We start from the raw sequence: 26872 nt of genomic DNA, 5'->3' as shown, positions 1-26872 counted from the left end.
TGTTGCGTCAACTCTCTGGCTGCTACCCTGCAGTCCTCATCCAAAGTAAGTGTTCAGGAGGAACCGCCAGACAGCAGCAAAGAGGTGCTGTAGCAGTTATACACAATACCCAGAAGTAAGCAGGTGAAGGAGCCTGGTGGTGGCAGTAATTACTCTCCTACAACTGATGCCCAGTTGGCACTTCTAGTCGGTGAGTGTCTGGTGACTGAATGCCACCAGCAGGGCTGTAACTAGGGCTGTGCGAGTAGGGCGATCGCCCAGGGCGCAACGCTGAAGGGGGGGGCACAATTTAGGAATATTTTAGATTCATTTGGTTAAAATTGAGGACTGGGGGGCAGCATTTGTCTTTCTTGCCCCAGGCGCTAGAATTCTAACTTACGGCTCTGTCCACCGGTAGGAGTGGTCTGTTACGGCAGGTTGCTGACGGTAAAGAAGAACCCCAAGACAAGCGATGAAACCATAAATAAACTGGATAGAGAAAGTGGCAGCGTTAGTCCATCAGGTCATACCTGAGAATCCTCCCTCCAGCTACCAGCTCAGCAATGTACAAAGTGCTAATAAGCTCTAATTAGTAAGAGAATAAAGATCAAAACATATGAATGTATAGATAGGAAAAAGCATTAAACAGATCTGTCCACATGAAACAATGGGGGTTAGCTTCTTCCTTAATATGACAGGACATTTTTAGACAATGATGTATTCATGGGACCCGATTCACGTGGAAGCACAACTTCCACGTGAATATTTACTTTCTTCTGTCAAACCTCCTTCATACATTTTGCAATTACCATTTCACGGAGAAAACTGCTATTTCTCCTGTATTAGTGGCTGATCACAATATAGTACATAGACCCCACGGAGTCGGACAGGCATAAATTATAGCAGCAAATCACTATTTGTAGCGCCTCCTACTGGCTTATAAGGGTATGTGTGCTGCTACCCAAGGTCGGCAGAGGGCGCTAGCACACATACATGAGCGGAGGGCGGGGCTGGTAACATCCAGAACTAGCGGAACACGTGAGAACTGGGTGACAGGACGTGTGGTAGGAAGCGGTAGTTGTAGTACTGCGCAGTAACGGCCAGCAGGGGGCGGACAGGAGGCCAGGAACACGTGACTAGACGTATAGAGGGAGGCGAGGGAACTGGCTGTTAGGCCGGAAGTCAGGAGGAAAGTGTGCCGGAAGTGGGCGTGGCTGACAATATATAAATGAGTGGAGCGGGGTTGTGCCCGGTTATGCTGGTGACAGTGGACGGACGGGCACTATGTATGTGGCGGCACGGAGTATAGGCAGCAGCTGGTTACAGCGTGTTCGTCACAGATCTGTCACCTGGATAACGAGCAGGAGCCTTGTCCGGGCTGTTCCCACTCATGTAAGAGGGGAGGGGGTGATCCTGTCCTGTAATGTGTATCAGTGTCATACAGCCTGTGTCCTGCCTCTGTAACATGTGTATCAGTGTCCTACATCCTGTGTCCTGCCTCTGTAACATGTGTATCGGTGTCCTACAGCCTGTGTCCTGTAATGTGTATCAGTGTCCTACAGCCTGTGTTCTGCCTCTGTAACATGTGTATCGGTGTCCTACAGCCTGTGTCCTGTAATGTGTATCAGTGTCCTACAGCCTGTGTTCTGCCTCTGTAACATGTGTATCGGTGTCATACAGCCAGTGTCCTGTAATGTGTATCAGTGTCCTACAGCCTGTGTTCTGCCTCTGTAACATGTGTATCAGTGTCATACAGCCAGTGTCCTGTAATGTGTATCGGTGTCCTACAGCCTGTGTCCTGCCTCTGTAACGTGTATCGGTGTCATACATCCTGTGTCCTGCCTCTGTAACATGTGTATCAGTGTCCTACATCCTGTGTCCTGCCTCTGTAACATGTGTATCGGTGTCCTACAGCCTGTGTCCTGTAATGTGTATCAGTGTCCTACAGCCTGTGTTCTGCCTCTGTAACATGTGTATCGGTGTCATACAGCCAGTGTCCTGTAATGTGTATCAGTGTCCTACAGCCTGTGTTCTGCCTCTGTAACATGTGTATCAGTGTCATACAGCCTGTGTCCTGCCTCTGTAACGTGTATCAGTGTCATACATCCTGTGTCCTGCCTCTGTAACATGTGTATCAGTGTCCTACATCCTGTGTCCTGCCTCTGTAACATGTGTATCGGTGTCATACAGCCAGTGTCCTGTAATGTGTATCAGTGTCCTACAGCCTGTGTTCTGCCTCTGTAACATGTGTATCAGTGTCATACAGCCTGTGTCCTGCCTCTGTAACGTGTATCAGTGTCATACATCCTGTGTCCTGCCTCTGTAACATGTGTATCGGTGTCATACAGCCTGTGTCCTGCCTCTGTAACATTTGTATCAGTGTCCTACAGCCTGTGTCATACGGCCTGTGTCCTGCCTCTGTAACGTGTATCAGTGTCATACAGCCTGTGTCCTGCCTCTGTAACATGTGTATCAGTGTCATACATCCTGTGTCCTGTAATGTGTATCGGTGTCATACATCCTGTGTCCTGCCTCTGTAACATGTGTATCGGTGTCATACAGCCAGTGTCCTGTAATGTGTATCGGTGTCATACATCATGTGTCCTGTCTCTGTAACATGTGTATCAGTGTCCTACAGCCTGTGTCCTGTCTCTGTAACATGCCTCCATCTGATATGTGTCATACAGCATGTGTCCTGCCTCTGTCATGCCTCCATCTGATGGGTAACGCACTGCTCTGTCCTGTTCACTTCTGCCTGGTTGTGGTTTTACACAGTGAAGTGTTCCAGGTTTCCTCAGCCTCTGTCAGCTCTAGAATCAGCTGCCTCCTATATTCTTCCTCCTGTTTACTAAATTATACATTTATTTCTATATGCCATGTCCATAGACCTCTAACTATAGCTGCTTAATTGAGTAATCTTGTGCATTAAATGTCCCCAGTATCCTAATCTATAGACTTGTAATTGATTTTAACAGAAATGTTTAATATGCTATATTGGTTAAATAAAATGGACATTGTATTCAATATTAAACATTATCTGCACATAAGTTATCTATAGGGTATCTTGTGTGCTGTAGTAGGGAAGGGTGAAATTTATAATAAACATAATTATGACTGTAAAGCCTCTTTGTGTTTATAATGGTACTGTCTAGTCTGATTACAAAAATCTCAAATAAATATCTTTATTTCTATTTTTATATTATCCTTTGTAGTAATGACCTTATGGGTTGTGCAGTTTTCAAATTAAAAATGGAATTGTTGCAAAATGGCTTTTGCTGCTCAGGGATAGAGTATTTATACAGTATCCACCTGCAGGCATGCAAATGTACTAAATGCCGTGAAGTCATGTAGTATGAGACTTTCATCTCCAGGTGGATTTAAATTGATTCTCTTTTGTTGATTAAGAAAAATATCACTGCTAGTTTATGTTCATGAGCAAACTGAAGAAAATTGTAACCAATAGGCTCTCATACACACATTATGACCCGTAATAGAATTTTTTAGTATAAATATACATTTTATTTAATTTCCTTCCTAATTGTACTTTGCAAGGTGCACACCACTATTTACTGTATCTAGCATGGTTCTAACACTTGTGATCTCTGTTTGCCTTCAGTTCTGCTCTCTGGAGTAGGAAAGATCCAAAGTATTGTCTGAATACCTTAGCCTTTCTCTTTTCTTTTTTTTTTTTTTTTTTTTTTTTTTTAAAACCTGCAATTCGCCCTAGCATGCTGTCAATCAACTTCTGGGCCACATACTTACCGCCTATTCTTAACTAATCAATGCTTGGCGTTTGTCAGAATTTGTGGGTTTTTGTTTGTCCACCCACCTCTTGAGGATTGACCACAAATTCTCAATGGGATTAAGGTGTGGGGAGTATTTCTGGCCATGGACCCAAAATTTTGGTGTTTAGATTCCCGAGCCACTTAGTTATCACTTTTGCCTTATGGCAAGGTGCTCCATCATTTTGAAAAATGCATTGTTCATCACCAAACTGTTCTTGGATGGTTGGGAGAAGTTGCTCTTGGAGGGATGTTTTGGTACCATTCTCTATTCATGGCTGTGTTCTTAGGCAAAATTATGAGTGAGCCCACTCCCTTGGCTGAGAAGCAACCCCAAACATGAAATGAATGGTTTCAGGATGCACTCACCTTTCCTTCTCCAGACTAGTGTTTTTTCAGATGTCCTAAACAATCTGAAAGGGGATCCTTCAGAGAAAATGATTTAACCCCTGTCCTCAGCAGTCCAATCCCTGTACCTTTTGCAGAATATCAGTCTGTCCCTGATGTTTTTCCTGGAGAGAAGTGGCTTCTTTGGCCTTCTTGACACCAGGCCATCCTCCAAAAGTCTTCGCCTCATTGTGTGTGCAGATGCACTCACACCTGCCTGCTGCCATTCCTGAGCAAGCTCTGCACTGGTGGGTGCCCTGATCCCACAGCTGAATCAACTTTAGTTTTAGCTGTGATCAAATCATTGACAACCTTGATCAGGGCAATCTTTGTGGAGTGTTGAGAGCGAAAAACTGATTGAATAGGATACAATAGGTGGTTCGCAGAAAGGAAACGTGTGAGGCGAGTGTAGGCAATTCACTCAAAGTTTTGAAGGGGCATGGGAGCTTAGAGATGGGATGGTAATTTGAGAGTTTGGGTCAGAATTTTGTCTTTTTCAGAATAAGAGTAATCACTGCATGCTTGAATAGTGATGGAAAGATACTAGTAGAGAGAGAAATTACAGATTTTTAGAGGTGGAATGAGCACACGATACATGGACCTACCAATTCGTGAGAGTATGGGGATCAAGAGGACAGGAGGTAAAGTAGGAAGATAAGAGTAGAAGCTAATGAAGTAGGGAGCAAATGGAAGATAGGGTGTTCGTAAGGAATTGAGCTGATTGCTTGTCGAGGGAGATGATACCATTTCAGTCTGGATCTTATCAATCTTGTCCTTGAAATAGGAAGAAAGATCCTGGGCACTGATGGTGGTGGGAGGACTGAACAGATTTAAATGTGTTAAAAAGGCATTTGGGGTTAGAAGCCTGAGCATAGATGAGAGATTGGAAGTATGCTTGTTTAGCAGTGTCTAGAGCATTTTGATAGGAGTGGTAGATGGCAGTATATGCGCTGAAATCAATAGAGGTAAAACATTTACACCAGTGACTTTAATCTTTACGAGAGTTTTTGTCAATTTTGTTAGTTTAGTGAGCCACTGTTGACAACGAAGTCTACGTGGAGTATGAAGTCACTGGAGCCACTTGATCAAGGGCAGTTACTAGGGTTTGGTGAAAATGAGGAACTGCCATATGGGGGGGAAGGGAATGTAGAAATTGGGGAGAGAAGGTGTTGAAGAGAGGTGGAAAACTTGAAAATCAAGAGTTAATAATCCTGCAGGTATGAGGAGGCTTGGAAGAGATTGACAGCAGAGAGAGTAAAGAACTGGGGGTGAGCGAGTATCTAATAAGGTGATTCTAGATGGGGAAAGGAGTGTTTAGGAAATCAGAAGCTGCATAGTCTAGAGAAAACAAGATCAAAACAGTGGCCATCCTGATGAGTAGCGGATTCAAAACACTGGGAGAGGTCAAGTGAGGAGGTTAGCGAGAGCAGTTTTGAATTAGCAGTGGAACGGGGATTAGCAATAGGGATGTTGAAATCACCCATGATGATGGTGGGGATGTCCGAAGATGAGACGTGAGGGAGCCATGCAGAGAAATATTCATGAAATTGTTGGTAGGGTCCAGGGGGGTGATGGATAACAGTGATACGCTTAGATAATGGGTTAAAAATCCTAACAGTATGTACTTCAAAAGATGTGAATGTGAGTGATGGGACATTTGGTAGAACTGTGAGGAGAGTAGTCCATCCCCACCTCCTTATCTGTCTGGTGGCGTGGGTGAAATGGAGGCAGGTGAGGCAGTGTCTGATTGTGTGATCCATGTTTCTGTTATTGTCATAAGGTTGTTTTAAAGGAACAGGTCATGTATTGAGGTAAGTTTGTTACAAACAGAGCCTGCATTCAAAGGGGCACATTTAAAGAACTTTGGAAGAGAGGGGAGACAGGTGATGCGATTGAGGTTTGCTGGATTTTGGTAGCGTACAGATGTGTTTGAGAAGTGAGGGGGGACCTGGATTAGGTGATATATCACCAGCTAATAGAAGCAGGGAGGAAGAAAGAGGGAAAAGATGATTGTAAGATGTGTCCTTTTAGTTTATGGCTTTGGGATGAGGCTGTTTATAACTATGGAATTTAAACAGTTCATGAGTGTTAACTAGAGGTGAGTGAAGTAATGAAGGATGATATAGTCCTAAAGATATTGCCATGAAAGGAAGCAAGAAAAATAATTTGACAAACATTGGGATTTTGAAGGCAAATAGCAACAAATGCGAGAATTAAAAGAATTACCTAATTGTAATGTCATGTGCAATCAGAATCATCTTCATTATCATTTATTTATATAGCGCCACTAATTCCGCAGCGCTGCACAGAGAACTCATTCACATCAGTCCCTGTCCCATTGGAGCTTACAGTCTAAATTCCCTAACATACACACAGAGACAGAGACTAGGGTCAATTTTTAAAAGCAGCCAATTAACCTACTAGTATGTTTTTGGAGTGTGGGAGGAAACCGGAGCACCCGGAGGAAACCCACGCAAACACAGGGAGAACATACAAACTCCACACAGATAAGGCCATGGTCGGGAATTGAACTCATGACCCCAGTGCTGTCAGGCAGAAGTGCTAACCACTGAGCCACTGTGCTGCCCTAGAAGTAGCAAAATAATGCTGCGGGAGATGTAGATTATTTCTAGATGTTTGTTGTTGTTCAATGTTTGTTCAACTGTCTTGTTTAAATGTATTTTCGAAACACTTTGTGAGAAACACTTAGGGCCTGAGTCATTAAGGAAAGTAAGGCAAAAGAAGAACTAAATGTTCTCCGAAACAATCCATGTTACAATGCAAGGGGTGCAAATGAGTTTAATGTATTGCACATAAGTTAAATATTGGCTTCTTTTTAATGTAGCACACAAATGTGACGGCTTTACTTTTACACTGAAATTTAAAGTTGACCTAGGACATCCCCTATCCCAACTATAAATCTGTCCCCACATTTTAAATTGATCTCCTCCACCAATGCAACATAGTTTTGCCCAGATGAAAAGCTACTCCTTTTTTATGCTTTGCTCTCCCAACATACATCTGCCCCCCACATATGTCTTCCCCAGACTAATGTAATTATACACATTGATGATGATTACCAGCACTAGCTGATGATGATTGCGTATTGACATCGGAAGCTAATGCTTCATCAATCATGTATAGTGATTTTGTAGGCTTATATTAAAATTAATTTCTCACTGCTTCCATTTTGTAGACAAGAAGAAAGATTACACCTGCTGTATTTTATTTATTTTTTTAAACGTAAATACTTAAACTTAATAGTGCTTTTTCCGTTATCAAAGTAAATGTTCATTTTTTTTATATTTTTTTTTGTGCTTATGACCTGGTTAGGTGTAAGTGTATATACTATTGGTGCAGAGCTTTTATATATCTTGAGATGCCTCAGACTAGGCATATTTGTCTAAATTCACTGTTTTTATGTGTCTCTTTATAGCTTCTGTGTTGTGTTTTTTTTGTTTTTAACATATGTCCAACTCTGCATGAGCCCCTCTGTGTCCAGTCTCCCTGCTAGTGTTGAGCAGTGCTCTAAGTGAATGACAGTTTCCCTTTATTAGTGGGAAGGGAGGGAAATAAATGACTCCATAATTAAAATGCTAAACACATTTATTAACCTTATTTGTGGCCAATTCAGTTGTACTGCCTGCAAGCAAATTATGAAGATTACCATAGTAAACTATTAAGGTAAAATGGAATATTGTGGTAGTTTGATTGTTTGCCATTGTAATTTGTGTTTTGTTTTCCGCAGGCTAACCTTTTATTGTACATATGGCACATTGTCTATTTTAGGTTTTGAATGATTTTTAAGGATAATATCCTTCATTTACAATGATATGTACATGAATTGCACATAAAATAATGCACGTAGCAGATGTTTACATATCCATCATACTTCAGAAACACAATGGGGCATATTCAATTAGCTTTCGGATTCGCGGTAACGCGCATTACCGCGAAAAGTGCGCGTTCTTGCGGGTATTACGGTACCGCATTAACGCGGATTTTTGTTCGCAACCCTATGGGCTGCGACCGAAAACCCACGTTATTGCGGTAACGTGTATTACGTTTCGCGGCTGTTCCGGCGCGTTACCATGAATCCGAAAGCTAATTGAATATGCCCCAATGAATGTAAACCATGAATTAAATGCATAGAAAGTCTAGAGCGAGTCACAACCCATATATTGTCACCATTATCTCTCCAGCATCACGTTGGACATTGGAATTATGTAAGCACAGACTTTTACCCCTTGTATGATCTGTAATGCCTGATAACAAGATAAGGCAGCCTGGCTGTCTACTAATGTATAACTAATGAGCATGAGTGTATTGACCAAAGCTGACATCTGTCTTTATTTGTAGTGTGAGACAAATGTTTATGTAATGGATTGAAATGCTCAATATAGGTCCCTACCTTTTTTTTTTTTTTTTTTTTTTTTCCCCCCCATTTATTTTTTCTTGGGTGGTATGCACCCCCTATGATACTTTTTGCATGCTTAATGTGTACTGCTAACTCTATTGCTGCATTTTGATTTTATTTTGTAGAGACCTCATGTACGTAGTGATATTTTCATCCTTTTGAGTTAGTTAATTCCATCTCATCACCTTAGACATGTCCCCCTCTATAGGTTATACAAATCAGGGAGGTTCTCCATTAGCTGGTTGAAAAGCTGCCACCGAGTTCTCCACGTACAGGACTGTTGGCTCATAGACTATGCATAGCATTGTTCAATGTCCAATGATTCTTGCAGCACCTGATTTGATGTTTGCAAGCTGAAGGGTTCTTTGTTTTTTTTTGGTTTTTTTTAAGCAAGTATGAGTTAGAATGGTAAAAAAAAGCCATAATGTTCAACCTTTTCAAAAATACAGCTGTCTCTTGCAAAACCTCAAACGCATCACTTGTCTTCCTTGTCTTCCAAAGAAATCTTAACTCTCTTAATTTTAAACAGTTTTCCCACCTCTCTCCCAACACCTTCTCTCTAATCTTTACACTCTCCTCCCCTGATGCGGCAGTGCCCCATTTTCACCAAACCTTAGCAACAGCTCTTGATGAAGTGGCTCCAGCGCCTCTTCATGCTCCATGTTAACTTTGATGTCAAATGTGGCACACTAAAGTAACATGAGATAATCAAAAACTTTTCCGTTTTCTATCTATCAATCCTATTGAAATGCTCTGTACAATGCAAAACAAACACCATTATCCTCACCATTTATTTATATAGCACCACTGATTCCACTGCGCTGTACAGAGAACTCATTCACATCAGTCCCTGCCCCATTGGAGCTTACAGTCTAAATACACACACACACACACACACACACACACCAATTTTGATACTAGCCAATTAACCTGCTAGTATGTATTTGGAGTGTGGGAGGAAACCGGAGCACCCGTAGGAAACCCACACAAACACAGGCAGAACATACAAACTCCACACAGATAAGGCCATGGTCGGGTATTGAACTCATGACCCCAGCACTGTGAGGCAGAAGTGCTAACCACTGAGCCACTGTGCAAACATACTTCCCATCTCTCATCTCTACTCAGGCTCCTAACCCCAAACGCCTTTTTAACACATTTTAAATCTCTTTTTCAATCCTCCCACCCCAAACTCTGACTACAAACAGTGCCCAGGATCTTGCTTCCTATTTAAAGGACAAGATTGATGAGATCAGACTACAAATGGTATCCTCTTCCTCGTCAAGCTATCTGCTAGAGACTGCAGTGACTAAGGGTTGTCCATGATTTGGTCACTGCTAAAACAAAAGCCGATCACTCTTCTAATTCTCCTGGATCTCTCTGCTGCATTTGATGCTGTTGACCAATCTTATACACATGCTACAAACCCTAGGTCTTCAAGACATTGTCCTATCCTGGTTTTCATCCTACCTGTCTAGTCACTCTTTCAGTGTAAATTTCTCTGGATCCACCTCTGCATTGCTTCCTTTATCAATCCGAGTCCCACAAGACTCGGAGAACAACAGATGGCCTAGTACTATCTGAGTCAGTCTCTACACTGGTTGCCTATTTTGTTTCTGTTTTTAACTGCATCCAATATAAAATACTTCTACTAACCTACTAGGTCATCGGCAGAACTTCACCAACATACATCTCATCACTTGTCTCAAAATATCTCCCAACTCAACACCTCCGTTCTGCTCAAGATCTGCATCTCTTGTTACATGCTCCCATTCCAGGTTACAGGAACTTTTTTGAACTTCACCCACTCTATGGGATTCCCTTTCTCACCCAATAAGACTTTCCTCTGGTCTACAAACAGTCAAGCATTCTCTGAAAACCCACCACTTCAGGCAAGCTTATAATATTCCTCAACCACCCTCTTCACTTCACTAGATTACTCTGTTAACACCCATTTACACAATTTCTGTAAGACCACAACCTTCTGGTCGCCTGACTGACATTGCTGTGTGGCTGGATCATATAGCACACAACTTTTACCTTTGCAATCTGGCTGGACCAAAATGCAATATGTAGCACCTAACCTCATGTATCTAATTCCCATTGTTACAAAGATTGTAAGCTTGCGAGCAGGTGCTTCCGACCTCTGTATTACCTAGTATTGTATATTACTGTGTTTGTCCCCATTTTGTAAAGCGCTACGGAATTTGCTGGCGCTATAAAATGTTGATCGATGGAGGGCATACAAAACCTTGCAAGGCACTTTAACCTCACATGAAGCGAAAAACAATCGCAGGTTAATTCCCTGACATATGGCATCGGTTCAATTATTATTATTATCTTTGACTTACAAAGGGTCCGCAGCACCGTACATTACATATACAGAACCAAGACACAACATGATACACAAATATATACAAACACAGGTGCATGGGTAAAGCAAATCAGATTATATCTGACAGATAGTGAAAGGGATGGTAGAAATCAGCAGGAAGAAGGCCGAAGCTTAATAAAACAGGTAAAACAGGGCTAGGAAGCAGGCCAAGAGGTACAGAGGGTGAAGGAACAGTAGAAGGAGCACACAAGGAAAGAGGGCCCTGCTCATGAGAGCTAACAACCTAAAAGGAAGGGGGAGACACAAAAAAGGGTGGTACTAACTAGGGGAGAGAGCCAGGACAAGAGAGTTAGGAGGACTGATAGACTTGAATATAGAAATGAGTCTTAAGGGCACGCTTGAAGCCTTTGAGAGTAGATGCTAACCTGATGGAACGTGGAAGATCGTTCCACAGCAGGGGAGCAGCCCGGGCAAAGTCCTGAAGATGAGAGTGAGAGGAGGTGATCAGTGAAGTAGTGAGGCGGCGGTCAGAGGCAGAGCGGAGGGGGCGGGTAGGAGTGTAGGTGGAGATGTAGGGGGGGGAAGATTGACTAAGCTTTAAATATCTGTTATAACGATCTTTTCTCCTGTGAGAATGGCATCCAGGCCATTTACTGAATCTACAATTAGAAGCTGTCTGTGTAGGGTATTCAAATGGAAAAATATACGTACACAAAAGCACCCGGGATCATATACATAAAGATGAATGGATATCCTCGCTCACATTATCAGATATATCAAAGGCCATGTAAAAAATGAAGATACAAAAAATAGTGTAATACATTCAATGTTATCTGTCAACACACAGTACTAAGTCCCAGAGGTATCCCCAAGATTGTGTAGGATATTCCACAGCCTAAATATTCTGCATTCTCTCTTTAATTTCTTAACCCCTTCACTGCTGAAGCTGCTCTTACACCTCTTCGGAGTCTATTTAGCCACTTTTTGGGCTGGTCCTATTCAAACATCAAGCTCAGTAATATATTTACGCAGTACATACAGTGTCTTGTTTTTTTTTCCTTCTAAACACCACAAAGAAATATTTTGCTGTGCTTGCTTTGAGCATGATTCTACGCATAGGCTTTCATAATATAATCTGAACTTTTTAACATTTATAATTCATGGTCTTCAAATGAAATGTATGTAGGAATAAAAAAACAAGGCAAACCATGTTAGAAATTAGACAACCTCCAGCATCATACAAGGGTTCTCCTGAATTTATTGATGCCAGGGTCCAGGAGAGCTGTATGTTGTATCCCCCTAATCTCTGGACGACCTAACGCATTCTGTAGTGTAGGGTGCTTTTGTCTGGTGATCACCAGATAATGGCTATTAATGGGGCACAACTTTTGAATGAGACTCCTATTTTAAATAGGTGATTCCCATAGTTTCCAATAGACATGATATTGGAGATCTGGACATTACAACACTCCTCCCGATTCTGGGCTGCTTAATGTTTTCTGTAGTGGAGGGTGTTGTATGGTGATCATGTCGTCATGTGCAGTCTCTTCGCCTGGCCCCCACCAGCAGCACACACTGTTCCCCCAATACAGTTATATTTAGCTATTTAACCTCAGGAGTGCTAGGTACTTTATAGTATCTTTTTGTCTTTAGCACTGAAGAGATTAAAAAGTAGATGTTTCTTTACCATCACACTGGTTACCTGTGAGCAGACACACAGGGCAGGATTCAATTCAGTACAAGGTTCCAAAGCAGATGTGCACGATGTTCAGCTGCTCCCACTACCTGTTATGGTAGAGAAATCTCCATTGATTTTTGCTATAAAGTGCATGCAAAATGATCAGAGATTTCCTCCTCAACACAGCTGCAAGGCTCTTATGGGACCTTGCTCTGAATTGAATATACCCCATAGATTTATTTATCTTTAGGGTTTTTATTCTGCTATTAATGAGTTACAGTTTGCAAAGTGTCATGTGATTACCATAGCAACCACTGTCGACTGACATGATGGATTGTCTCCTTTAAACCTATGCTACCACCTAGGAAAACTGTTTAATCTTAATGTGTGCCCTCTCCCTAGTTGGATCTTTATGAACGGATACATGTTGCTGATTTTCCTGAGGCTCTATTAATCTTGTCATCATTAAATGCAATGAGGAGGGTTTGTGAGATGACTAGTCACAAGCCTCAATCTTGTGATTGCACTCCCCCCAGGGCTGTGAGAGAGAGTTAGGAGCCCAGGGAAAAATAGCTACTTCAGAGTAAATTCAACTAGGGGAAGGGGACACGTTAGGAAAATATTTTCCTGGGTGATAAAGCAGCTTTAAGCTGATGGTAAGACACGTTAAAGTGGAGCGCTACCCTCCGTCTCCCATCTTGGTAGTGGTGTCCCCAATGATGTAATGAGGACAGGAAGTGGGGCAGCCTCCAGCCGTCCGCATCGCTCTACTGAGCATGCCCAGACAGGAAGTGGGGCAGCCTCCAGCCGTCCGCAGCGCTCTACTGAGCATGCCCAGACAGGAAGTTCAGCTTCCAGTGACAATTGAATTGTAATGACCTTGATAACTGAAGCTGCATCCCTTTTCTCTATCAACTTATATATAGATATATATTTTGTGCCTCCGGTCACTTTATAAATGAGCAATCTGTTTTCTGACATTGCCTATAATATTGGCTTAATACCTGTATATATTATACTGCCTGTCTGTTAGTCGGTATCCACTGTGAGCAACTGTATATACATATTTATCATTACAAGTTCTGAAATAAAACCAACAAATTGGTTGTCTAAAAGCTTCTTGTGGTTTAACATCTACCACCAATGCCACTGACGCCTATTGCATATAACCACCAGTATTCTGGTGAAAGGTTTCTGTCAATAAGCAGCCAGTCTACCATCCATGGATGTCACATGCCCATTTCTGTGTATGACTAGGTTATTGGTTAAATCTTTGTATTGACCCTCCCATCCTCATCTTTCAATGTAAACTAACCTCTCTGCTTTAATAATACATTCAGATATTCTATTATAAAGTATATATTATACAAAGTAAAGGGAAAACACATTTTATTTATAGGATTCCATTCCAAATAGTTTCTGCTTTGGCACAGATGCTGTAAGCTGCACAAGAACAGCAGTGACATCTTTTAATGTTATATAAAATGATTATATTCTGTATAATAATTCTATGGAGTAAAGTGTGCTCTGATGTCGCACCATATCACATTTATAGCATGTGTTTACATGGTCCTGCGTGCGGTACATGTCTGGAGTGTATACAGACAGTCTGAATTGGGACAGTGGTGGGTGGATTGTGGTAGCTTTACAACAAAATAATCCTTTGTGATTTATAAATGACATTAACACTACTTTCTTTTCACTATAGGTTCCAGGGAGAGTTAGCTTGTTGGGGAAGGGCCTTGTCTTGTCCTCCCTCTCTTTACTGGCCATTCAGTCATACAGATGGAAGAGTAAACATGCTGTAGTATATGCCAGTATTAAAGGTACTTTTAGAATTTGCCTAATGTACTCTTTTTGTGGTATCAAACAAAAATAAAAACTAGACTTAAAATTATGTTCTCTGGTGTTTTTTTAGGTGTGATAGGAAAGTCTCCTTCTTAATCTTTCAAAGGAGAACATTAAATATATTGCCTTAAATCTCTCTCCTCCAACTAGTAGACCTGGGGGTAAATGTATCATACCCCGGTTTCTTCAACTCTCGGGAGTTCGGGGGAGATGACAGCTAAAATTTAAAGCGGCGCTGGCGTGTAAAGGGAAACTTGCCACAAGTGGCAGGAGAAACGGAATAGATATATTTATTATATCATAAAATTTAATTACACAAGATATATTTTTCAGTAAGGCATTAAATAAGAATACATACATATAATCATACAAATATAAAGAGCTTTGGGAAGGTGAAATACAATCACAAATGAAATATAAGAAAAGTAGACTTTCTCCTCCACTGTAATCTCTGAACTCCTCTTGTTCCACTGTAAATATATGCTATATTATATTGTAACTGGGTGTACCTTGTTTGTTTTTTTTTCTTTTCACCTTAAAATATTAGTTTTTAGTCAAAACTCATGATGTAGGAAAATGCATTCGGATAGCAAACTCTTAATAGCATTAAACTATTTGTCTTTTCTTTTGAAGTTGAAGATGTGAAGGAACAAGCAGATTATCTTTATGGCAGTGGAGAAACGGAGAAGTTATATGAGTTTCTGAGCCAGTACAAAGACAGGTACATGGGAGATAATTGCGCCTTTCACTTAATGTAAACGTTCACGAACGTTTCCAAGTCTGGAAGGAATTGTGTTGCACATTTCGTTGAAGAAACATTATTTAAAACACAAAAACATTTTTAAAATTGTCATACACAGTGGAGACAGTCGTTTCCTTAGATGAATCCATATTCCTGAGCATGCAGCCTATACATTCATTAGGAACCAGTGATCCTTATTTAGCCATGAAGTGTTTCCATGATGACTCTAGTGGGAGATGCAGACTTGAAATAAAACCCAAAGCAGCCTGGACTGGAAGAAATGTCGGGGTCTATAGATAATGTGTCACTGGTACTTGATATCACTTCTACACATAAAGATGGTAGGTTGCTTTTAGAAGACGCTGGCAAGTTCTTCTGTGCCTTCCCGGTTTGTACATATTTGCTAGTTAGACCTTATGGTGAATATTTAGGTTCCTACTGGGCTCATATCACTTACCTTGATATTTTGTAGAAGAGGGTTTATGACAGGCTGCACCATCTCATAGAGAAGTAGTGTAGCAGTTTTGAATATTCACTTTCCTTCAATATGCCTCTCTTCCCCCCCATATAACTTCCTCCCACGCGCGTATCCAAGACTTCGCCTGCGCTGCCCCCCTCCACTGGAACAAGCTCCCTCCCTCCATCAGAACTTCCCCTAATCTGTCCAGTTTCAAACGGGCCCTAAAAACCCACCTTTTTCTTAAAGCCTTTCTGTCTCCTACTTAACTTCCTAACTTATCTTCTGCCTCCGTCCCCCTACTCTCCCTCTCTCCCCTGCGTCTCTCTGTCTGTCCACCCCTCCCCTTAGATTGTATGCTCCTCTGAGCAGGGCCATCTCTCCTCCTGTTTCCACCACTTCTAACTCTGCTCTCCAGCTACTTAGCCCTCCTCCTCGAGGCTCCACTCCACGTCCACTCTCGCTCCCTCCTCCCCCCTGGGGGTCTCCCTGTCTTCCGCGCCCTCCTTCTTGGGCCCCATCATTTGCGGATCCTACCTCCCCCTTCCCCGCCCTCTCTAGCTGTGCATTAAGCTTACTGAGTTGCTGTGCTTACTGTTTACTGTACTGTGCTGTCTCCCATTGTATTGTAATTTGTTTGTCTCTGTACGGCGCTGCGGACGCCTTGTGGCGCCTTATAAATAAAAATTAATAATAATATGTATTACCTACAGCAGATACCTGGTCACCCTGTGATTTGTGTCATCACAAGACTCCTAGTTTTAAAATGTTAGAGGTTAAACGTTCATAGAAGATAATCGTCTTTATTCTCCACTGTATTTGTATATTTAATACAATCGCACTACCTAATAGCTTTTGCGTTAGCAGCCAGGGGAAATTAGTTCAGACTGAAGCTGGGCCATAAGAGAGCTAGTAGGATACCCCTATTAACAGTAGTAATGACCCTCCTATAGCTATTATTAAAGAGCTTGTTGGGTTTCATTTGAGCATAATCTCGCACAAACAGTTTAAACACAGATACAGTTTTGTGTCCTTGTATAAATGGTTGCATGCTTTGCCACCTCCTATAATAACACCATTTGGTGTATGGAAGCACCATGTTTGCAGAGGGATGCTACTGGTATGTATATAAAGTCACATTCCTGTCCAGTCAGCAATATCTTCTGCGTGTAATTTATAGCTAATTTTCTTACCTCTCCAAACTTAGCTCCACAACACACTAATTTGGAGGGACTGTCTTAATTCTTGGACTCTAGTGCAGGGCCTACAAGAAGTTTTATATGGCTTTACCAGAATGTGTGTGGCATTGTTGAATGGGGTCTTGCTGGTCGGCGTTGTTTGGGTAGCGCAGGCTGGGGCTTAAATTATCCAAATTTATACTTTCCCTTTTAAATGTTGAACAGGTACATAACTAAGACATTTGTGGGCCTATAGCAAAAAACTATTTTGTAATGGATTCCATGTACATTCTGGAGGGTCATTGCCCTCACTTCTCAAGGGTAAAATGAAGTCGCACATGCACATGGGGATTTGGCAGGGAAGGTGGGCCCATACCAGTTGCATTCCTTACTTCTATGACTCCAGGAGACTTCATGTTGGGAGGACTACATAATCACTGTACTATCAATGCATGAGATAATCCACCCTCCTTAAGAAGCTGCACACTTGTATGCCAGTCATCCCTTATTTCTGGATAGGGGCAAGTAAAGGGAGAAACACTTGTTACAAATGTCTTGGAATTTAGTGTGTTCTATCGGGAGTACCAATGAATCAAACATTGATGCTCTATGATGTATAACTGATTCTAGGAAGGCTAACATAACTGGATGAGACACTTTGTCTTGTATAACTAACTTCCTTTTCAGTGAAGATCCTGAAATTCTCTGGCGAATGTCCCGGGCTTCTCGAGATCTATCTCTACTCGGCAAAATTTCCAGCGATGAGAAGAAGCGATTGGTTTATGAATCTTACAATTTTGCTAAAAAAGCAATGGAAATCAATGAGTCCTGTTCTGCAGCTCATAAGGTCTGTTTGAAAGTAACATAATGGGGTTATTCTCCGACATGTATAATGACTAATAATGTAGGCAAAATAGCAGTTTTACTCTAATTGCTGTTAAATATTGAGTTTATTGGAAGAGTGACTTTGTTTGTTGTATAAATTATTGTTATATTTTTGGAGTTAACAAGAGAAGAGGATTTGCACATCATTGTTTATGATCTTCTGCCTTAAGTGCTTGGTCTCGCCCATACATTTGTTGCAGCTGTATATTTGCATTTTGCTGCACAAAGGACCAGTACATCTTCTCTCCAGTACCGGAACCGGGCTGTCCGTGGCACCAAAGTGCTGAGTTAGAGCATGTTACCATAGTTATACCTGTCACCAACACTGAAGCTCATACTATTACATGTGAACTCCTGCTCCCTCTATGACAAAACGGTGGTTCCCTGCAGCAACTTGATCAATGCCTACAATAGTAGCTAAAACCTCTAGTTTAGGCTGTGCACTCAGATGAAAGATGAAGTGTTCAACATAACGTACAGCACAACGCAAATTAAACTCTGGTATAAATACAAACATGGGGGGGGGGGGGCTGAGCCCTACCAGCTGCCTAGAATAGGCATGGATGGGGATGGGGATGTGGTGACAAGCCAAACTAGAATATATTAGAGTTCACTTGCTATCTATTGCTGGACTCTCTGACAGACACACAGATATGTGAAAGGGATTATTTCTGTTAACTTTTCTGCTGCCAATGGTGGAAAAGCCTGTGTCTATTCATTCTTAATGAATCCTGCCCCATATATAGCAAATCGAGGATGCCCCCTACCCCACGGAGACCTAAATTTGTTGGGTAACTTAGAGAGCCATCTCCTGGCACTGGAGGGCTCGGTGCTCTGTATGGACTAAAGGACTTGCTCTACGAATTTGTTAGGCATACTTTTTTTTTTTTTTCCCAGGTTATTTCTAATCTACTTGTGCTGGAGTTTTCACTTGCATAGAATCAAGTATATTTAAGATGGCAATATTGCATTCTGATTATTTCCCTGTTTGCTATCATAGAACTTGGCATGGCAGCCACAACTACAGCTGGGGGATCTTTGTTTGCTTTTTTTATGCATTTTCTCTAAGAACCGCTTTTTTATGTGCTGTGTTTCCACCTGGAAACAACACAAATGAATAGCACTGCTAACTTCTCTAACTAATTTCATCCTGGATTTGGAGAAAAACTTTTTTTCCTGCCTGCTGTATGGAGATCTTTGTCAGTATGTGATTCCAGTGTATAACGTGAACAATTTCACATGTTTGATAACATGATAGCTAATATTGCAGTGTGTTCTATCCCAAAACAATCATAATGCCTTAGAATATGATCAACCTGAGCCGGATCATTACAGGACATGTGGTAAATGGACATTCAGGCAGATGGTAGTCATCTGCTGACCACATTGACAGGTCCCAGTAACGCTAGGAGTGATGGTGCTATTCTGCCTTACATGTTGGGCACAAGCTGGATGCACACACTAATCTTACCACTCTAAGATCAGCCCATGTTAAATCACATTCATGCTTAATCCTCAAAGGGGGAATAGGAAAAATAAAATGTACGGTATTCCCTAATAGAACAGATTTTACTAAAACATATTTTATTCTGGTCACAATATCTCCTGCAAATAATTCAAAAAAAGAATCTGTTATAGAAGTTCTAGAACTGGCTGAATACACTTAGGGTTATATTTCCAACGTTCCACAAAAAAAGAAAGTGTAGTGTATAGGTATAATCTTCCTTTTTGTAGTAGATTGCTTTCTTTACCGCTTTCAGACTTATTTATGTTTATAAGTGTGACCTTCCTGTGTTTCTTTCAGTGGCTCGCTATAAGCCTCAGTGACGTGGGGGACTATGAAGGCATAAAGGTGAAGGTTGGAAATGCGTATCACATAAAGGACCACTTCCAGGTGCAGTAAACTGAGGCACAAAGAATAGGAACATCTGTAATTATTGCATTTGCCTATATAAAGCACTTACAGAGATAAATGCACAACGCAGCAAACTGCAAATAGAGGAGCAGTTAAAAAATAAAATTGACATTTCTGTAAACTTTCCATGACGGGTCCGACCTGGGAAAATGTGTATGATGCTGCTGATTTACACCTTTATTATGTGATCAGTTGTTTAATATACAAAGCAGTCCTGGAATTGACTGTACACATTCAGTAAGATGATGGCAGGGTTGTATTATGTAGGTAAATGTGGAAACTTTAATTACAGAGAGCGATTCAACTGAATCCAAAAGATGCCACCTCCATTCACCTCCTTGGCCTCTGGTATGTAATTTAAAAAAAGTTTAATGTTGATAAATAGAAGTCACTTATGTTTTGGTTTATATTCATGGTACCAAGCAACCTATGCTGTTTCCTTACAGTATAGGGAGGAACACACTGACTTTGTAGAAATTAGGATGGACCATTTTGTAGAGCTGATCTTTAATGGACCATTTATTTTATGTACTTATAAGGAAATAAATGTTCATAGCTTACAACCACTATCTTCTATGGCGAGCCATTGGCCATCTAAGCCACACCTATGCTGGATATGACCTATAAGACGCAGGGCAGCAACCTTATGCCCAGACGCCCTGACGTAGAATAAACAGAGATCACAATTCATTCACTCATATCTATACTTTACCGATAGTTCCCTCTTGTGTCAGCTGAAGCAGTGAGGTTGTTGGTACAGATAGCTGAAGGTCATAAGGCTTTGTTATATACACACAACTAGGATTATCTGACCCAAAAACTTGGTACTCCTTCCACTGCTGCGACTGCACAAGAAAACATGGCTGCTCACTTCATCTGTCTTCACTGGACAGAGTATTGTCATAGCTTGATTAATATATTCCTTATAAATTTGTATAGACATTGTTAGGTCGGGAGTAGTCGTACAAGCTGCAATATTACTGCGTTTGTGCTGTCCAGGTGTTACTCATTTGCTGACCTGTCCTGGTACCAGGTGAAAATTGCCGCAGCGCTGTTTGCAACGCCGCCATCATCAACATTTGAGGAGGTAATATTACTTTTATACAAGGTGTTTATAGAGCTGTTCCATTCTTTATTTAGCAAAACAAGGATTTATTCATTCTTTCCTTTATACCTCGTCCCCCCACCCGACATCTGTGGTTTCTTATTTATACCCCCACAATGCTCCTTGTCAGATGTGGTAACTCTAATTATTGCCACTTCGTATAGTGGTAGTTAGCTGCTGTCAATATGGGAAAACTAACCCACTTGGTTGATTAAGAAACCCCAAAAATATTACTGTTATAGAGGCCATTGAGGAGACATTGTGTATACCAGATGTGACCTCTAATAGCACACTGTATATAACTCACCCAGAAGCAGAATGGGCCACTATTACACCCCCATCCTTCCTGCCCATTGGATAACTGTCACAAGGGGAACATGAGTACACGGGTAAAACAAATAGGATGTCTGTGCCTGATCTGATCTTGTTAAATATTGTTACATGGAAAGAACAGATTTATAATGGTTATATACTGACACTAATATACCTGTCTGTCATGTGTAGATGAAGCACATGCTGGGTAGAAGCTGCCACCTGAGAATCACATTCTAGTCATCCAGTGGCTGCTGGCAGAGCTGGGAAATGACTGTCACATGTAAGATGTTCTCAGCACATAAACTGTCAGCTGCTGAGTATAAGGTCTTATACCCATTGCCATTGTTGCATACGTCTCACTAGATTTAAACACACTAGTTTGTTTCTACTGTCGCCACACCAAGTAGTTTGTCCTAAGTTTTTTGTTTTTGTTTGTTTTTTACATGTCGGTGTGTACAAGGCCTGTTTGTTGGTGTGGCTGCTGGAGTAAAGACTTTGATGGAGCAATTTTTTTTACTGGAGCAGTTTATCTGTTGGCCCTATACTTAAACTTTCTTAACAGGTGTAAAAGGTTAAAATCTCCTGTGCAAGGTCCTCTAAGAAAATCATTATTTTCATTAAAAAGCTCTTGTGTATTGCATAGTTGCCAACATTGGCAGCTTGTGCCCCGGGAGGTCCGGGGGACAGGTGGGTGTGCCGAAGAATTATGCCGTTAGCCCCGCCCCCAAAGCTGTCACCACCTTTTCGGCCAATAAACCCAGGGGGCGGGGCCACAATGATGCGCAAATGAAACCAATAAGCCCCACCCCCTTCATTTACTTTCCACAGCCGGTCGGGAATCGGGAGAATTGCCCTCTCTCCCGGGAGTTCGGGAGACTGACCCAGATTTCGGGAGTCTCCCGGATTTTCCGGGAGAGTTGGCAAGTATGATGTATTGCCCAGCAGATGCTAGTCACAATGACTGTCGGTGACAATGTGCCATAAGGAGGCTTTATTTCTGCAGTGTGTGATGTTTTTACCTGGACACATACTTTTTTTTTTAAAATGGTGTTCCTACTATATCAGGGGAGAGAAGTTTTTATCCTTTATATATAAAGTGCCAACATATTATGCAGCGCGGTACATTGAGGGGATCTTGAAGTAACAGGTTGTATTTGTCTTTCAGGCTTTAATATACTTTGAAAAAGCTGAAGAAGGTAATGAACAAAACATTCTATAAAGCGGATGGAAACCTGTCCTTAGTCTTGTCCTTCGTAGTCTATAAAGCTGTCACTTTCACCTTATGCTAATGAGTAAACTACCTGTGGCCTTGTTAACACAATGAAACACCATTTTTATAAAGTACATGTCCTGTAGTTATTCCATCAACACTCTATATGATTCAGTCAGGCAGAAGGAGATTAGAGAAGCACAAGAAATGTGGTGTATTTAGGATGCAAGAAAAAAAAAATAACTTAATTATTGCTGCATTCTTCAAATACTTTTTTAATTAAGAGAACAATATTTTACACATACATTTTTATAGAATGCCCCCTTCTCTCCACCCAATTGTGTTGTATGCTAGTTATTACACTGTTGCATATTTCCGGTTCAGTACTAAGCATCTTGTGGACACAGCTTATAAGTATGTCATAACAAGTTTCTGTGCAGGTGTTACGTGCATGTGTGGAGCAAGGAGCACAATATACATTCCTAAGTCATTGATGGTATATGCATTGGGTCAGAGGACCTGGTTGTCTATCGTCATTGCCTGTATGACAGAACTACAGTGACCTCCAGCCAGATTCACAGACTGTTTATGATCCTTCTATAATTCAGTGTACTGATATGAGGCTCCTATGCCTCTGGTTGAGGAAGACTGTGGTGTCTGAAATCCAGGCCTCATAGACCACTGACAGAGCATGTTTTCCAGATCTCCTTATGGATCATAAGGGAAATTATCAGAACCACTCGTGGATCATCTAACTGTCATTGATACTTGTGCTCCATTTAGAAGATCAGGGAAAACATGGACTGTTAGTGGTCCCTGAGGACTGGGTATTTGAAACACTCTTCTAGAACACACCTGTATGTGAGAACTTAGTTCATACATCCTGTGTTTGGCTCTTATGAGCCCAATCTATTCCCTATGGCTGCTTCCTTGTAGAGCAATCCAAGACTTAAGCTGTCTGCTGGTACCTGTGACTGGTGTGGTCACTCAGCACACAGTATGTCAAAGTGTGTGCAGGCCTTTTTCTATGGCAGAAATGTTAATAAATTTGTAATTTAATTTGTAATTTCCCATTTTTCCTGCTCATATCTTTTAAACACCATTCTATTATAATTGAAATCCTTATAAACTGAAATCTTTCCATCCACCATAAACAAGATGTTACAATCTACTTGTCCACAACTTCTGTCTTGTAACCTCACTAGAATGAATTACAGTTCTTTTGGTAATGTGTCAGGTCTGTCCATATATCACTGCTACACTACAGACCTTAAGGGATGTTACACATGTGAAAATCTAAGGGCTAGATTTACTAAGCTGCGGGTTTGAAAAAGTGGGGATGTTGCCTATAGCAACCAATCAGATTCTAGCTGTCATTTTGTAGAAGGTACTAAATAAATGATAGCTAGAATCTGATTGGTTGCTATAGGCAACATCCCCACTTTTTCAAACACGCAGCTTAGTAAATCTAGCCCTAAGTGTCTGGGTTTTTTTTGTTTTTTTTTGAACAAGTTATATGTTGTGGCTATAAGAGAACGTGACCTAAAGCCAGTTATTTCCTCTTACAACAGTTGATCCAAATTTCTACAGCAAAAATCTTCTTTACTTGGGGAAGAGTTTCTTAAAACTGAAGAACAAGGAGTTGGCCGTATTGTGGCTGCACAAAGCTAAAGATTATCCTGCACGAACAGAGGAGGATAAGGAGGTAATGCAAATGTTTTCTTGTAGCCCAGTGCACCACATGTTCCTAAAGAGTAAGAGTTACCATTTAGAAATCCATCTCAGACTGACAAGCTAGTCATTTATCATAATCATCATTTATTAATTTATATAGCGCCACTAATTCCGCAGCGCTGTACAGAGAACTCTCTCACATCAGTCCCTGCCCCATTGGGGCTTACAGTCTAACTTCCCTAACACACACACACAGAGACGGACAGACTAGGGTCCGATTGTTAGCAGTCTTGTCATTTAGGAGAACGATCATTGTGTGCAATGTCATTTTTTTTATGCAGTTATTTATCTGTATATTATAGACTATACGGGAAAAACAATGGTTATATCTTCCCCAAATACTTGGTCACCTGCAGCATTTTATTACACTATGTACAACTAATACAAAATAAGGGAATGGAAGACTTGCCATATGATCTCCTCAATAGCATAGTCATTCCCTATGTAATTACCAAGGAGTGGGGGTTAGGAGTGCTGGGCTGGTTTATGTACCCTCCCTACCACTGCCTTTCCAATGCTGAGGCAGCCTGTAACTTCACTAAGCCCCTTCACTGGATCCTAGCAAAGTTCTAATTCAATCCATATCTTATGAGCATGGTGGAGCTGTATTGTCACACGTGTCAATTACCAATTACTGTTGTATTTCTATTCTAGGTTCACAAGGAGGCTACTCAAATGCTGAAGTCACTGGGTGAAAAAGTCTGATTGTATATACACAGGATAACGGATAATCCTACTTCTCTAGGAACTAAATTTTAAATGATTGATTAATGTAATTGTAACACTATTTATAACACTTTTTCCTTTTTTTTTCCTTTTTATATAATTCTTTAAATTAATGTAGCTTTAGGACATGCTTCTATACTCCCAGGAATGAAGGAAAGTGTGCCTTCAAACATCTTTAAAATTATGTATTTCTTTACTTATGGTCTCTGTACCCGATTACTGGAGTGGGTGCGAAGCCCAGGAGTGTGGTTGCCAATATACCTAAACCGTTTCTCTTGGCATCAATGGATGGACATTGTCCCTGGCTCCTTAAATAATGTGTTTTTTTGCTTCTGTATTTATTTTCCTCATACACAGCTAGTATTGGGGAGGGGAAAGAGAGTTTAAAAGACATACAATTTCTATTTTAAAGTCTCCAACTTTATTTTGCCTGTAAAACCTATTCTGAAAATGGCAGCTATCAACGAAGGATGTTAAAAATAAAAATAAAAATATATAGTATATATCCAGAAAGAAGTGTCCCCTTAACCATTGCCTGTACTGGAAAGTGACTGATCTTGAGAACATTCTGTTATTCTGCCTCTTCTATGAGATGTTTTGATAGAAATGTCAAACAAGGACTGTACCATACTGCAAGATGCCTCTCAGTAAATAGAGGGCCCCTGCCCTGGGGGAGTGTCTAACCCATTTTTAAAGTTCTACTTGTAGAATAACCTATGTCTATATTTTAATACTTAACAATTATAGAAAATAAATCCAACTGTAAAAGGGAAATGCCTATCTTCTGACCTTTAAATTGTAGAATCTTTTTAAACGTGTGAACCAGTTAGTTTGAAGCCATGTTCATTTGCATGAAATTTATAATCTCTACAATACAAAGAATAGTCTGAAGAAGGCTATATCTGCATGGAAACAAAGTATTATATCTTGTCCATATATAATCTATGCTAAATTAGTGCATGAAGTGAGCACTCTTCATAAAAGCATGTACCTACAGCAGAATGGGCGATTTCCCCCCACCCCCCCCCCCCCCCGGCACTAAACACAACTGTGTCCAGCTTAAACTTAAAATGATGTGAGTCATATGAAGGCAGCTCAGAGGTGAGAGCCTGTGCTCTGCACTGCACATGTCCAGCACATGTTTATTCAGACCTGACCTGCTGCCTGTACAGACCAGAGATCTGTACAGTCCTAACCCGCAGCCTTAGGCTCAAACATGCTCGGTCATACACATGCATAATACAACTAATTTTGATGATGAGCTATATAATTTATGTAAATCAAAGCTGGACCAAGACTGACACCGGTGAGGTTAAAAAAATGTAGTAGTCATCTCTTTTTGATCATTTTGCAATGGTAATCCTGATATTGACGCAAGACATTGAGTCTTTCTCTGTATTGTAGCTAGAAATATGTACTTCTCCGCTGTGGCAGCTACCATACTTCTATTTGCAACACTAGAACTTAAAGGAGAACTTAGCCCAAAAGTATTTTAGTAGGCGTTTTCCAAAATCTTTTCTTTTTAAATAAACATTAGATTAGGGATTTGTTTCTTATTGATGGATTCTGCCCCTTTCCCTTCACTGTGTGGCTTGTGCCAAAACGGTTATCTCCTTTCACATATCTGCCCATCAAACCCGTAGGGTTAACCCTCGCCTACCAGTATTTCAGTGTACATATTAGAGGCTGTTTATGAAGTATGCTAACAATATATTTTATTTGCACAAGGTGTAAAATCACAGAAATACTGAGTGTACATTTCTTCAAAGTTGTAACTTCTGTACAGGTCATAGACTCAGCTGCTATGTTTCTGGTACAGGGGGGTTACCAGGATGGGAGCACCATATGGGAAGGGTGTGGCACTCAGGGGCTACAGTACCTCTGCAAGTTCTCAAGGCAACGCTGAAGATTATAAAACAGACGCTCAATCATGTTAAGCATCGGAGTACACAGAAATGTACTGTCCCTTTACTGCTAAGCAGGGAGAGGAAATGTTTAGGTAAAAAGCTATAGAACGTCAGACTTTATATACACATCATATGCTTCATTTCCACCATTGGGTAGTAAAACATTTGTAATGATTATTAACAGAGAGATGGTATTCCAATTGACAAGGAAACTCCACTCTTGTATATTCATATCCCCAGTAAATAAAAAGATGAACTGCAAATTGCTGAAA

General features: G+C 40.9%; 1 protein-coding gene across 1 annotated transcript; it reads left to right on the top strand.

The window, feature by feature from the left end:
* Nucleotides 1-1162: 1162 nt before the first annotated feature.
* On the top strand, nucleotides 1163-26872 carry RMDN1 (regulator of microtubule dynamics 1). The gene is made up of 10 exons (XM_075213750.1): nucleotides 1163-1371; nucleotides 14287-14404; nucleotides 15060-15147; nucleotides 17491-17650; nucleotides 19493-19582; nucleotides 19896-19951; nucleotides 20603-20690; nucleotides 22189-22219; nucleotides 23805-23938; nucleotides 24622-26872. The coding sequence occupies exons 1-10, from the start codon at nucleotides 1264-1266 to the stop codon at nucleotides 24670-24672; spliced, it is 924 nt and encodes a 307-aa protein (XP_075069851.1). The 5' UTR covers nucleotides 1163-1263; the 3' UTR covers nucleotides 24673-26872.

This window comes from Mixophyes fleayi, chromosome 5 (genome assembly GCF_038048845.1).
Source record: "Mixophyes fleayi isolate aMixFle1 chromosome 5, aMixFle1.hap1, whole genome shotgun sequence".
NCBI classification, from domain to species: Eukaryota; Metazoa; Chordata; class Amphibia; order Anura; family Limnodynastidae; genus Mixophyes; species Mixophyes fleayi.
The sequence above is the reverse complement of the archived record's forward strand: the minus strand, read 5'-3'. Positions and strand labels throughout refer to the sequence as shown.

Coding starts and splice junctions, on each gene's coding strand:
- RMDN1 (XM_075213750.1), top strand. CDS start 1,264: ATGTATGTGGCGGCACGGAGTATAGGCAGCAGCTGGTTACAGCGTGTT. Junction 17,651..19,492: donor CCTGTTCTGCAGCTCATAAG/GTCTGTTTGAAA, acceptor TGTTTCTTTCAG/TGGCTCGCTATAAGCCTCAG. Junction 23,939..24,621: donor GAACAGAGGAGGATAAGGAG/GTAATGCAAATG, acceptor TTTCTATTCTAG/GTTCACAAGGAGGCTACTCA.